Source organism: Populus euphratica, unplaced genomic scaffold, assembly GCF_000495115.2.
Source record: "Populus euphratica unplaced genomic scaffold, PopEup_1.0 scaffold35.1, whole genome shotgun sequence".
In the NCBI taxonomy this organism is placed as follows: domain Eukaryota; kingdom Viridiplantae; phylum Streptophyta; class Magnoliopsida; order Malpighiales; family Salicaceae; genus Populus; species Populus euphratica.
The window spans coordinates 2354695-2369121 of NW_011499860.1; the positions used below are offsets into that span (position 1 = coordinate 2354695).

General features: G+C 34.0%; 2 protein-coding genes across 2 annotated transcripts; both read left to right on the forward strand.

Moving 5' to 3' along the window:
• The first annotated feature begins 200 nt into the window (after window positions 1-200).
• On the forward strand, window positions 201-3702 carry LOC105124653 (guanosine nucleotide diphosphate dissociation inhibitor At5g09550). The gene is made up of 13 exons (XM_011024756.1): window positions 201-503; window positions 724-786; window positions 898-981; window positions 1089-1196; window positions 1285-1457; window positions 1685-1796; window positions 1886-1966; window positions 2043-2105; window positions 2220-2321; window positions 2425-2549; window positions 2884-3094; window positions 3259-3333; window positions 3608-3702. The coding sequence occupies exons 1-13, from the start codon at window positions 417-419 to the stop codon at window positions 3656-3658; spliced, it is 1335 nt and encodes a 444-aa protein (XP_011023058.1). The 5' UTR covers window positions 201-416; the 3' UTR covers window positions 3659-3702.
• Window positions 3703-4462: 760 nt separating this feature from the next.
• On the forward strand, window positions 4463-13899 carry LOC105124696 (probable ubiquitin-like-specific protease 2A). Its single transcript, XM_011024799.1, has 19 exons — window positions 4463-4778; window positions 4934-5020; window positions 5094-5275; window positions 5557-5644; window positions 5761-5801; window positions 6499-6696; window positions 6777-6852; window positions 7538-7646; window positions 7997-8071; window positions 8734-8865; window positions 9115-9189; window positions 10306-10506; window positions 10644-10699; window positions 10783-10876; window positions 11207-11233; window positions 11281-11344; window positions 12145-12264; window positions 12968-13297; window positions 13378-13899. The coding sequence occupies exons 1-19, from the start codon at window positions 4604-4606 to the stop codon at window positions 13897-13899; spliced, it is 2652 nt and encodes an 883-aa protein (XP_011023101.1). The 5' UTR covers window positions 4463-4603.
• Window positions 13900-14427: the final 528 nt, after the last annotated feature.

The window sequence follows — 14427 nt, forward strand, 5'->3', positions numbered from 1 at the left end:
GAGTTTAGATGATTACCCCTTGCATGTTCTTGGCCAAAAAAGAAACAGAAGCCCAGAATCAAGGAAGCAAGCCAGATCCAACTGTCACTAATCAACCCTCTAGAAACTGGTCTCTGCAAATCTCAAATCAAAGCAGCGAAACTCAAGCGCTCACAATTCACCTCGTGCAATTCCACGCGGTGCAATTAACGTGGGCATGCATGCCATTTGCTTCCCATTATTCACCTCTGCTTTGTGCGTTATTGTCGTTGGTTCCCGCTGAAGACTTGCTCCAAATCAACAAACATATATAGACTCCCCTGCGTCCACTCTCTCCAATATTTCTCTTTGCTTTGTCAAGAAAACCAATCTCTCTTTCTCCTTATATCCATCAAATCTTAAAAGGGTTTGTTTCTCTTATTTTGAATTTTGTGACCATGGATGAAGACTACGATGTAATTGTTCTAGGAACTGGTCTTAAGGAATGCATTCTCAGTGGTCTTCTTTCTGTTGATGGACTCAAAGTAAATTTTTCTTAATTATGTTTTCATGTTTATAATTTAGATTTGATGGGAATGTATTGATAGTTAGATTGGTGTTGAAATTACATTGAATTTTTAAATTGTTGTTGTCTATAATAATAATAAAAAAAAGCATGTTGTTAATTTAACCTTATCTATATAATTTAATTGATTATTAAAAAGTTTTCTTGGATAAATCCATCTGAATCTTCATTTGAAATAGGTGTTGCATATGGATCGCAATGACTATTATGGAGGAGAATCTACATCTCTTAATCTTAATCAGGTTATTCTTTTATGTCCATGTTAAAACTTTAAATTTAATTGTTGATGATTTTGCTATGTTTTTTTATATGTTTACATGATTTTTTTCCCCTAACCCTTCTCATAATTACAGTTATGGAAGCGTTTCAGGGGAAGTGATACACCTCCAGAGAGCTTAGGTGCAAGTAAGGAGTACAATGTTGATATGATACCTAAGGTATTTTGTATGACATTATATGATTTATTTATTGTTAATTGATAAAATGCAGTATCATGACATGTTTATGTTGTCTTTCTGATTTTTTTGTCGATTTGTTTTGCTAGTTTATCATCGCCAATGGTGGTTTGGTCCGTGTTTTGATACACACAGATGTTACTAAATATCTTCATTTTAAGGCTGTTGATGGTAGTTTTGTGTACAACAAAGGGAAGGTACAATAAATTTGCATGATCATGATTTTTTCTCTACAATTTAGATCAGAAAACAACAAAATATGTGATAAGTAATGATGATTTTCAGATTTACAAAGTCCCAGCAACTGATGTGGAAGCACTTAAATCACCATTAATGGGATTGTTTGAGAAACGTCGTGCTCGAAAGTTCTTCATTTATGTCCAAGACTATGAGGAAAATGATCCCAAATCTCATGAGGGTCTGGACTTGACCAAAGTTACAGCAAGAGAAGTTATCTCGTATGTGTCTCATCAACATCTCTCTTTTTATTGATAAATATTTCAGTTTAGTTAAGATGACATCATCCATATTTGATGGAAGAACTTCAATGAATATATAAAAGATCATATGGATAATGGATGATGTTGATGAAAAGAGGGAAGGAAAATAGCTCTATATCTTGATGTATATTTGGTTAGTCAATTTTCTATACTAGATTAATTCTTTTTAATAATATTTCATGTAGAAAATATGGGCTTGAAGATGATACAGTTGACTTTATTGGCCATGCCTTGGCTCTTCATCTTGATGATAGTTACTTAGCTCAACCAGCTTTGGATTTTGTGAAGAGAATGAAGGTGCATTTGAAATTCTTTGAATATTTGATGGTTATAAAAAAATAAAAAATGATTTTCAAGTTTTCTGTTGTTTTTTCTTTTTTATAAAGCTTTATGCAGATTCTTTGGCACGTTTCCAAGGAGGATCACCCTATATCTATCCACTTTATGGACTAGCAGAATTGCCTCAGGTTTGTTTAATCTATAGTTATTGTGTAGGTTTCGAAAGCGAATAAGTTCTCATAACGGATTGTAGTATTTTGTCAGTCATTTGCACGCTTAAGTGCAGTATATGGTGGAACTTACATGCTCAACAAGCCTGAATGTAAGGTAAAATTGCGATAATAACCTGTATCAATGTCCTCGATCATCTTTAAGATATGAATATGGGATTGTTAATTAGTCGCATGCTTGATCATAATAAATTATCTTGAGCATTGATAGGTAGAGTTTGATGAGAGTGGTAAAGCCATTGGTGTCACCTCAGAAGGAGAAACTGCTAAATGCAAGAAAGTTGTTTGTGACCCATCATATTTGCCAAACAAGGTAATCCAAGTCAAAGTTTTAAACAATATTAAGATCTTCACTAGTTTGTATGGTGAAATGGATGTTGATATCGCCTTCATTTATCATTGCTTTAATGCAACAGGTTAAGAATGTCGGGAAAGTTGCTCGTGCTATCTGTATAATGAGCCATCCTATTCCTGCTACTAGTGATTCTCACTCTGCACAAGTTATTCTACCACAAAAGCAACTTGGACGCAAATCAGACATGTATGCAGCTATAATTTCTTGCTTGAAATTCATTTCAACAAGTTTCTGTGTAGTTTAAGCCCACTTAGCTCTCATATAAGCACAATTTTTCCACAACTTCCATTGATATCTCACTTTTCATTTGAATTCGTTATAGTGATCAGCTGACAATAATTTATCATGAGACAATGGGATTAGGATTTTGCTTAGATGAAAATAAAACAACATATAAACCTCAATCTGGCTACTGATATATGTAGCCTATGCTTTTATAATCATTGAAATATAACGCAACATGCATAGTAACTAGTCCTCATTTAAGATATTTTGTTAACTTTTCACATTGCTTCTCTAGGTACCTGTTCTGTTGTTCTTATGCTCACAATGTTGCTCCACAAGGAAAATACATTGCTTTTGTTTCAGCTGAAGCTGAGACAGACAACCCTGAGCTAGAACTGAAGCCAGGAATTGACTTGTTGGGTCCAGTAGATGAGATTTTCTATGAAACTTATGACAGATATGTGCCTATAAATACTATGAAAGAGGACAATTGCTTCATTTCTACTGTAAGTATTTGCACGCCATTCACACCATTTTTTTTCCTTTGTCTAAAAAGAAAATGAATATTCTTTTTTATTTTTAAAGAAGCTTAATATAGCTTTAATTATTTCACTTTATTTTTTTTTGAAAAATCCAGCCTTAATGATAAAAATCTTGATATTCCTTGCAGAGCTATGATGCAACAACACATTTTGAGACCACAGTACAAGATGTGATTGCAATATACAGTGAGATAACTGGAAAGGTAAATGTCCTAGATTTTTTAAGATGACCCTTTGCTTTGTAAATGATTTATAAAGAGAAATTTTCTCTTTAGATTTTCAATAACATAAGTTCTTAAAGCTAAAAAAGAAAAAAAAAAGACAACAAGATCCTTGCTAGATCTTCTTTGAATTGTTGGCTTTAAATTTTTTTTGAAATAAATATATATATGAATTGTTGGCTTTAAAATCTTTTTGAAATAAACATATAATTAACTTGTAATTTTCTTTTTCTTCTTTGGTGTTTTGGTATTGCAGACTCTTGATCTTTCTGTGGATTTAAGTGCTGCAAGTGCTGCTGTTGAATAAAGTTCTACGTTGCTCAAAGAATTTAGTAGAACAATATATTTATTAGATTTTAAATCATCTAATATCTCTTCGACAAAATAAAATAATGTTCTATATTTTGTTCTAATTTTTTGAATCTGTTGTTTTGCAAAACTATACTTCAGTAATTTTAATTGGATAAACATTCTTATTCACTCTTTATTTTCTTGGTTTGAAACTTAATATATACATAACATTTGGTATGATTTTCCATGCAATTCAGCACACATGATCTGTAACTTGCTGAGGAGATTTGCATCCACAAGCTGGTGTAGCTTTTTTTTTGAATGTGTATATAAAAACGTCGAATTACACCCACCTAGATATGTTAATAATTTAAAATTTGACGTAGTCATTATGACTATTAATACTTGTATGGCAACTCAAACAAGATTCAATCAAATTAACTTAAATAATAATAATATTATTATTTTAAATAATATAATTAACTGACCAACAATCTAATAACTAAAATCTTAAATAAGGTTAGGCTTAGTATTTAAAATCTATATATATATATATTTTATTTAGAAAAAAAATCTAAAAGCTTATTTCATTAATATTCCACAATTTTATTCTAGTATAAAGGATAAAATAAAAATAAAAAATTAATTTAGAAAAAATATTTAAGGATATTATTTAATAATAATAAAAATATAATAGAAAAAATAAATAAATAAGTTTTTAATATTGGATAAAAAAGAAAAAGGCCCAAGCCCATCAACATTAAACAAACATATTGATCACTTCATTAAAAGTTGACACAGCCTTTACTTGTCTCTCTGACTCTAAATTCTCTGTTTCCAAAAATTTGTCTTTTGCTCACCTGCTACGCACGTCCTCACTGTCAGCTCGCAAAATCAAAAGCTTTCTCGACAAGTATCCCTAAAAAAAGAACAAGAACAAAAAGCTCCCTACGAGTGAGTCATGGCTCGTTGGAGTCAGAAATTTAGTGTGTTCGAGTTCGACGAAGAAGAAGACAAAGTCGAGAAGGAGTCTGCGAGGTTCGTCGGCAAATTTCGGATCCAAAAGAGAAGACGAAACGGCAACAACAAGGACGACGACACTTCTCCTCGCACTAAGTATAAGTCTCTTCAGTGCTGTAAGTATATCTTTCTTTTCTCTCTGTTTTTTTTCTTCTAAATTTGTGTTTCTATTTTTTCTTGCCTACTATCATTGCTTTACTCTAGTATAAATGCTTTATTATATGATAGATTTGTGTCTAATTTTGTTTTCTATATTATTTTTTTAATCTAGTTGGAGGATGTACTGGGGCTGTAAAAATAGAAAGTAGCAATGAACCTATTGATATAGATGATGAACCAATCGATGTTGACTGTGGAGGTAAGGGAATTTTCTGCACAGGGTTCTTTAATTTCTCTATATTCAATGTTACTTGCCTTCATTTGCTTAATAGTTGCAGGAGAGACCAATTCCTTATGCAAGGGAAACAGTAACGAAGTAGTAGATATCGATCCTACTGACGTGGAGGGTCAATGCCAATATTCTGTTTCAGCTCCTGCTTGCATGCCACAAGAAGATTGTTCTGTCAAGGAGATTTCTCGGCTGGATAGGTTATTCAGTTTCTCAAATTATGAGGTACGTACTGTGGAGCTTTGCACGGATTGGAAGCCTGTATTCTAAATTGAACAGTGATATACTTCTCCTGCTGTTTATGGAATGGAAGCCTATATTCTAAATTGAGTTCGTTACACGCCATGGTTATTATTCTTTGGGTAAAGTTCTACTGACACCAAAAAGAATTCGAATAGCATGCTGGCACAGTCTTTTTTCTCTTAGAAAGCTTTCCTTTAAATTGTTTTATGAGAAAGCTGGATGTGTAAATTTTGTCCCTAGTTATTTGACCAAAATTGTTGCAGAATGAGTCAGTTGGTAGGATTTCGGATAATAATGTTGGGATTGAAATGAGCTCATCCACTTCTGTCTCTACTCTTGTGGAGAATGCAGGTTCTAATCTTCTGTCCCCCTCATCTTTTTTGGAGTTGATTCTGTATTATCTTCTCCTTGTCATGGATGAGCTGATGAAATTATTTAAAATATGTGCATTCTTTCATTTCCATTAGGAAACCAAGTGCTAGGGTGTGGTTCTGTTGGACATAAAATTGTAAGTATCCTGTGTTCTTTTTTCCAAAAAAGTATAATTGAACTATTGATATTGGGAGCTGCCTGAAGATTACATTTATGAATGATAAAGGGACAGATTATATTTTTCCACATTTTTTAAGTAAATATGCATGAAGGTGAACTGGGAAAATTGTATGTATTAAGGAATATAATATAGATCTAGATATGCAACTTTACATTGTCTTCATTATAACCTAAAATCTTGTCATTGCATTAGATTTTTTGCCAGCTTACTTTGCTCTGACAAAATGGTTCTTAGGAATTAAATGGTTCTTTTTCTTCAGTTGTGTGAAGAAACTTCAGTTTTCAAATGAACCCTAGTTTATTCTATTTGGGCCTGTTGGAATGCCTTACTTCTTAACCTATTTGAGATTGGAAATCCTCTGAAACTGCATCTATTTGCTAGATTTTAAATGGCTAATTCTGAGAGTGGTGTGCAAAAACCACTTTTTAAAATTCACACACGTTCTTTTTTAATATAGTCCTTTTTTTTTCCTGTACTAGAAAAACACACTTTCTAAAAGAGATTCCTTCTCTTATCAGTAGTCTTACATCGTTTGTCTTAATTTAATACCAGATGACCATCCATTTTTTCCGCAGCTCGCTTCTCTCTCTACCCCTCTTTTATTTAAGACATTCTATGATAGAACTCATGGATCAATGCATTTGTATTGCAGGATTACACAAATAATACAGTTGCTGTTTTCCCTGACTATATCCTGTGTGGCGATGTATATGGTGCAGAGTATTGCTTAACTTTCTCAGGAAGCAGCATCAGAATGGAGGGTTCAACTGCAAATGGGGTCAAGGGAATGTTTAATGCTGAGTGGACACTTGATGATATTATTAGTATTGAGTCAGAATGGTGTGGAATGGTGAGTTATACCACCCATACTTTCTTCTTCGTATGCTTGCTGATTTGAGCAAGTTAAATTTCTTACATCACTGGATGTAGGTTACGACTGCTATGGTTTATATCTGTTTTAAATCAAAGGTTTCTCAAGGAGCTGGAAATACAAATGATACTTCAGGTTTGTACAATTCCAGGAGGATTTTGTTCAAGCTACCTTTTATATTATGTAGATCAGATTCTAGGATGCAAGCAGCATTATATGCAACCTGTTCACAAATTACTATTGATGATGCCTTATTGTTTCCTGCTTTGACACAATTTTTCTAGAAGTTTATTCAGCTTGCTCGTTGCATATAATTTTTTTTATCTGTATATTCTCAGATAATTCCTTGTAGTTTTTTCCTTAATTCCATGTGATGCATTGTGCCATCATTTTGGTTGCAATAGAAATATGTTATCCTATATCCTTGTTACCAATCAGCTGGCCACACGAGCAAGCAGTAATAAATTAGATTGGTTTGTATAATATTTGGAGACATAACCCCAACTAGTTTGGGATTGAGGCTTGCTTGTTGCTGTGTTGATTTTGTGCCATTGCCCTTTTTTCCGTAAGTTTTATATTTGTTGCATGCTGCTCCTTCTTAGAGCAATGCCAGCATTCTCTGTATATAGACAGGGGTCTAATTTTTGGCCAATATGAATCAAAAAGTGTTGATGAGATTATATTTTTTTTATGTTTATGTTCAATTTGTTTCGTACTCTTAATGGATTGGCAGACACTATATGGAAAAAATATATACTGCTCAAAATTTATGTCAATAAAGCTCTAATATGTTGAGTTTTTCATAAAAAAATGCAAGCAGGTGTTGACAAGTTGAAGTTTTCAGTTTGTGATCCTCTTTGGAATGAAGGAGAGGAAGCAATCAAATCATTGCATGTCAGATACAGGGATAGCTGGAATGTTACTTCTGAGTGAGTTCTCAATCTGGTTGCTAATACCCACCCATCTATATGTGTGTACATGATTATCCCAGATGGGATTCTTGCTTAACTTTTCAGAGATTATTCAGCTGGTTGCTTAGCTTTTTTAATGAATTGGCGATATCAATTTTTATACCCTACCGCATGCTAGCTTGCATTTCTTTTTCAGTTTTAATTTCAAGTTCTTTGTGTCTTTGGCTTCACTCTATTTTGCATTGGGAACTATTATTCCCAACACAAGGTATTTCTAATAGCCTGTTTCAGTTAGCTTTAATAGTGAGTTTGCTTCATTAGAGGTTCTTTATGTTGATCCTTTTTTTTTTTCCTTTTTTATGCTACAGCTCTGATTGGAAAAATGATGGAAATGCCTTTTTTGGGCACAATGGGATGGTCATCTCAAAGTCTTATTTTCCTGTGTAAGTCAATGGATAAATGTAAATATTTGCTAATCGAACACCAAATAGGGTATGACATGCGAGCCCAGCTGATTTTCCTCATTAATTATTTTAGTAGTTAGCCTTCATGGTTGTTGCTCTCACTCTTGTTATATACATACTTTTCCTGGTTGTAATAATTATATTATATTTGTTGTTCACTTTTGGGTTTTGGAGGCACATATAATTTATTTGGTAAATCACTTTTCTAGACATGAACTCTCTCATATCTTGATATAGATTAAGTAAATTTGGAATAACCTTTTATTTTGACAGCATGAAGTCTCTGATTCTAACTTTTTCAATGGTAAAAGTCCTTGCATCTTATGCAGTTGCAGTTCATCAAATATTTTTACTTTTTAAGGCCTACCAACCTTCTGCAAAATGTTTTTTCGCTGTGAGCCATAACTTTTCTATGTGGTTTTTGCTGATTATATGGTTAACTCTACTATTACTGCAAGAATGTGTGGTCTCACATTGTATATTTGCTTGATTAATTTATAATTCATGTACAAATTAAGCTTTATACGTGAATTTGTATATGCACTCTTAAACTTGTTGACTATTTCTTTTTTTTTCTCAAACTGAATTTCACTTGTTTTTCTGTGATAAGTTTTTTCAAATTTAAGCTCTTTTTATTTCAGTCTTCATGAGACATTTGAAGAGGTTATCTATCCTAAAGGTGATCCTGATGCTGTTTCTATTAGTAAGAGAGATGTGGAGCTTCTACGCCCAGAGACATTCATCAATGATACCATCATTGACTTTTATATCCTGTAAGATTGGTCAACTTACTAATGGGTTTATTGATGTGACCCCGTTTGATTTGTTTCAAGCTCCAGAATTTGGTTTTTATGTTGTATGTTCAAAGAAATTCTTGCATGGGATGTGTTATTAAGTCACATAAGTTTCACTGTTGAGGTCTGATATACAAGTTCATGAAGCAGAATTATATCATAAAGGGATTAGAGTTCTTTTTCTTATTTTTTATTTTATTTAATTTCACAATTGATTTCTTGATATAGCCTCTATAGTGATCAACATAGGGTTTTTTTCCCCTCTCTCCTGAGAAAGAAGTACATTTGGGATCAAAAGTTGAGGCCGGATATTCTTGCATAAGATTTGTTATAAAGTCTTTCAGTTTCATTGTTGCAGCCTGATATACTAGTTCATGAATTAGAATAGTAACATAAAGGGATGAAAGTTCCTTTTAAATACTCCATACCCTTATCACCTTTGTCGGTTTTATTATTTTTCTAGCACATTTGAGTTCAGAACTTATGGTCTGGGATTGTCGGACTTAATGAAATTTGAAATAATTAGTTGATAGTGGAAAAGAGATTGATTGAGATGCAACTGGCTAAGTGATCAGACATCCAAAGAGGTAACATCTAATCTAAAGTGTTTGATTTGTGAGTATATTTGTTAAATCATACTTTTCCTAAACTATTTGGAGACAGTGGGATAAAGCTGTTTCATTTCTAGTAATTCTGTGTTTGACTGGAAGAAATTATGGAAATCTTACCCAAGAAGTAGATTTGTTTTTTGCCAAGACCCTACACTTTTTTCTTTTTGCTTAAGTTGAGGGATAGGCTGCATGATCTAGTGCTTAGGCTGACAGAAGGCCTTGTCCGTGAGTGAAGCAGTCAGATGTTTGCTTTTATATTTGGTTTCTTGTAAATAATTCGCTATGGCTGGTGTTTAGTTCAAGAAGTGAAGATGGAGGGAGTAATTAATGCTTGTAAATGTTGCTTCATCCAGGTTGGCAGGTGGCCTGGCTCTACTTGTTTATCCATTCTTAATTTAAGATTTACATTAGTACACTGTTACACCCTTACCTAATATCAATAATTACATGCATTAAATTAAAGTGTTTTTTTAATCCTTGTCTGGCTTATCACACCAGTAATTAGTTTTAAGGCTCGCCACCGAGGAGCATTAAATGAAATGAATTGGATGTGACAGCTTTTGGTTATGAGATTTTTATGTTTGTAAGCTTTCTACTTCAATTGGTTTGCTGTGAACAACTTGTTGTAACTTACATTTTCTTCTACGCATCCTATTTCTTGTTGAAGCATGATTCACTACTGTGATGTTATTTGTGGTATATAGGTTTTCGATTACTTTTTAAGAAATGAATATTTTAGTCTTATGGGCTTTATTTACTTTCTCTACACTGAAATAACAGAGAATTAAAAGATTAGTCCATTTGACAGGTATTTAAAGAGTAAACTTAAGCCTGAGGACAAGCATAGGTTCCACTTTTTCAATAGCTTTTTCTTTCGGAAGCTTGCTGACCTAGACAAGGGCCCATCTAATGCTTGTGGAGGCAGGCTAGCTTTTCAACGTGTTCATAAATGGACAAGAAAAATGAATCTTTTCGAGAAAGATTACATTTTCATTCCTATAAATTACAGGTTAGGTTTGTGTTCATTTTTCCTATTCACCAGTGGACATTCTGTTATGTGTTAGGTTTGTGTTCATTTTTCCTATTCACTGGAGTCTTCACTGGAGTTTGATTAATGTGAAATATATTAAACTTTCTCGGTGGCAGTCTTCACTGGAGTTTGATTGTCATTTGTCATCCTCGAGAAGTGGTTCATTCCAGAGGCAAGAGCCTATTCGATGAAGTCTGTTTTTATTGTGTTTTGAGGTTTATCTTTGCTTGATTTGTTTTTGTGGTAATCTCATAGAAGATGAAGGCAGAAATTCAGTTAAGGTACCATGCATCTTACACATGGATTCTATCAGAGGAAGTCATAGGGGCCTCAAGAATCTTATTCAGAGGTAACCTCTTTATTGCTATGGTTATTCCTAGCTAGCGATTATATAACTTTTGAAAATCCAAGGCTCACACTAATGGTACAGATGCCTTATAGTTGACACTAAAACTCTAATAAAAAGACTTCAATATTTTTGTATTTGATTACCTGATAACAACAAAGTGGTAACATGCTAGTTGTAGTTGTTTGGATGGGAAAACAACATTGCATCTGTAATTCCATTTACTTTTTCTTGGTGCTATTTTTTCCCTTTAATTATATTTGTCTGCTGCTGCTGTGCTTCGAATGCCTTCATATGAAATGAGTTCTTTGTTTACATGTCATGAGATGGCAGTTATCTTTATGAAGAGTGGAGAGAAAGGCATAATGGGACAGCGGATGATACATTGTCGAAGAGTGGAGAGAAAGGCATAATGGGACAGTGGATGATACATTGTCAAAGTTCTTACATTTACGGTTTGTCCCACTTGAGGTACTGTCACACTTTTAAAAATGGTTTTCTTGTTTTGCCTTTTAATTTCTCAATAGTTGCCTTAAATGCTATATTGCAGTTCACTGAAGTATCCTAATGGAAGAAACTGTTAAAAGAAAACACCACTAGACTGAAGCTTATCCAAAAATTCAATCAAGGTTCTCATTTTCTCATAATAGCTAGACAAATAAGTCTTGAACTCATTCTGGACCTCATCTCTACCAGTGAAGTCCATCTGTCTCCTTTTAAAACTTCAAAGCTAAATATGAATTGCAGTATCAAACTAGGCTTGCATATTTGTTTTTCTATAGAAGTAATGGGACAACTTATCAGATTCAATGTAGGGACATTGAATGTCAGACACATGTGGGTCGTATTATAGGTCAGGCAAATTAATGATTTAACCCACAATGGCAAATGTTTTATGGAAACAGAACTCCATTGGCAAATGTCTTGCAGGATGAAAATTGTGTAATTGACCCCATGGCTATCTAGTTAAGTGGTAAAGGAGAGGATGGGGTTAATTCAATAAGGGATTATTATGTCCAAATCTTGTAAATCCATCAAAAACTTATTTAGTTAATAAAAAAAAGGTTCCTAATTTAATATATTGATGACATTTAAGCTCGTTTCTTAATTTAAAATCTTGATATTTTATTGACTCAGCTAGAAACAAAGAATTGCTGCATGATAAACTTCCCCTACATCTGTTCATGGATTACCTTTTCAGAAAATTAGCAAGTTTGTCCTTTATACAGTTTAGTCTATTAACCGCAATTTCTTTTACCACTTTGATTCAGCTTCCACAGCAGGAAAATTCATATGACTGTGGCCTGTTTGTGCTCCATTATGTTGAACGTTTTCTTGAGGAAGCTCCTATTAATTTCAGTCCTTTCAGGATAACAGAGTTTTCAAACTTCGTAAGTTAAAAATTTGTTTTCTTTGGTTTTGCATTCATTGGATCATCTGCACAGCTTGTAACTTCTTGTGGTGATTACTGTACTTTCCTAACTTCACCTCTGTGGTAAGATTTGTTTCGAATGAATAAATATTTATTGTAATGAAACTGAGTGATATCAGTGCTAAGCATTTCCAAGTTGAAAAATCTATGAGCCCCATGCCTGCTGGCATCCTTGCATTACATTTCTAGTCTCTGAAAGCAAACTCTCTATGATAACTGATGATTTAGGTGTTTCTTGTATATGTTTGTTTTTTCAATTAAAAGTGTTAATTGTTTTCTCCATGCTATTTTGTGTTTCTTACTAAGCTGCTCTGTTTTTAGCTTGTATTTCACAACTGCAGTTGTGATTAAACTTTAGCTACTTGGTCTCATAATCAATTCATGGAAGTCTTTACAACTTTATAAACTGCAAGAACTGGTGGAATTTTTTTATAAATAAAATTGGTAAATTATATATTCTCTTGCTTTTACTGGGACTCTTATCTTTCCCTCCAATTTTCTAAATGGGGTTAGGACAAGAAGGTCTCAAATCCTGCTGTACTGGACAGTAAATACTACACTGGAATTGAGTGATCAATATTTGGCTTTGTTTTTTTTTTGTTCTGAAATTTTTTATCTCACGATGCTTTTAGTGAGTTACAAATTTGTTAATCTTTGACCAGCTTAATAGAAATTGGTTTCTACCTGTGGAGGCCTCTCTGAAAAGGGCATGCATCCAGAAGTTGATCTGTGAAATTCTTGAAGATCAGTCATCTACCCAATTTTCTGATCCAGATGAAGAAGAAACTGGAGTTGAGTTTCTTGAGGAGATATCTAGTTCAGTATCTGGTACTGATACTGATACGGGGATTAATATCTCAGTCACAACGAAATCTCCAATGAGAGTTGCACATCAACAACAACCTGGAGAACTAGGATTGAATTCCTTTTCCAATGAAGATTGCTGGCAGACAGGAACAATTCATGGGAGCAGTTGCATGTCACCAGTAGAGGTAATTGTTTTATCTTTACTGGCTATGATCAATTGTTTCCTATGGAAGTTAATGAATTCTTGATTGTTGCTTAAAAACAGCGAATCTCTGATTCATCATCAGACACAGGAGATTATTTGCAACATACTGGCTTGGCAACTGAATTTCTCCCAACCATGTTTTCTCATAAAAATCGTAGATCTCTCGGTTCATCATCAAGCAATAAGAAATATATGCAGATTGAGGAACCTTATGATGATTCCAGTTCTGAAGCATCTATCAGTGGATCCCTTAAATCATCAGAGATAGGGTTAGGGGTTGATGAAGATCATTTTCTTTCCCAGATTGAGGGATCTGATCATCAAACACAAACTAATTGCCATGAACTATCTTCAAAATCAACCGAGCCTGAGGAAGTTGCTGATTGTGTTGTTGAGGACTCTGAAGAGGGAAACAGCATGTACAACGACCAGGTGGCAAATAATTTACCATCCTCCCTTCATTGCAATGACCTTGTATCATTCCATCCTCCCTTCATTGCAATGACCTTGTTGCATCAATTGATGCCATTAAGGCTACCGAAAACATTTTGCGAAAAGTCCGGAAACCTGTGTGCAATGTAGATTCGGCATCAGATGAACAGACTAGAAAGGACAAGCTTACATCTTCTGATGGCGTATGACAACTTGGAGGAAGCATTCTAAAAGATTCGCATCGATTTCACTATGAACAGCAGTATAAGAAAAGTATATATTTTGTAAGGGCTTGTAAGTAAAGAAATAGCCAGTACTTTGATGGGCCTTTAAGTTCGTAAATATTACAGAAACAGGTAGAGAAAAGAAGAGGGGTAGAGGGTGCTTTTCTGTTGCGCAGCAACCATGATACCATAGAATTTGGCGGTACATAAGAACAAACAGGGGTGTAGAAAGGAAGACGGTGCTTTTGCTGTGGCAAACTTTTTTCCGTATGCTGAAAAAGTCCCTTCAAGTAACGATGAAATGCCTCGTACTTTGGAATTAAGTGATTAAATTGGGGAACGCTGGCATGTCGGTATTGACGTGAGTTTGAAGTCTACGGCTGGGTTTGTCATCTAATATAGATTGAGAGGCGTTGAACTATGCTCGGACTTAATCAGGTACGCTTCTTCTCTA

Coding starts and splice junctions, on each gene's coding strand:
- LOC105124653 (XM_011024756.1), top strand. CDS start 417: ATGGATGAAGACTACGATGTAATTGTTCTAGGAACTGGTCTTAAGGAA. Junction 504..723: donor TTTCTGTTGATGGACTCAAA/GTAAATTTTTCT, acceptor CATTTGAAATAG/GTGTTGCATATGGATCGCAA. Junction 2,322..2,424: donor CATCATATTTGCCAAACAAG/GTAATCCAAGTC, acceptor TTAATGCAACAG/GTTAAGAATGTCGGGAAAGT.
- LOC105124696 (XM_011024799.1), top strand. CDS start 4,604: ATGGCTCGTTGGAGTCAGAAATTTAGTGTGTTCGAGTTCGACGAAGAA. Junction 10,507..10,643: donor TTCATTCCTATAAATTACAG/GTTAGGTTTGTG, acceptor TCTCGGTGGCAG/TCTTCACTGGAGTTTGATTG. Junction 13,298..13,377: donor GTTGCATGTCACCAGTAGAG/GTAATTGTTTTA, acceptor GCTTAAAAACAG/CGAATCTCTGATTCATCATC.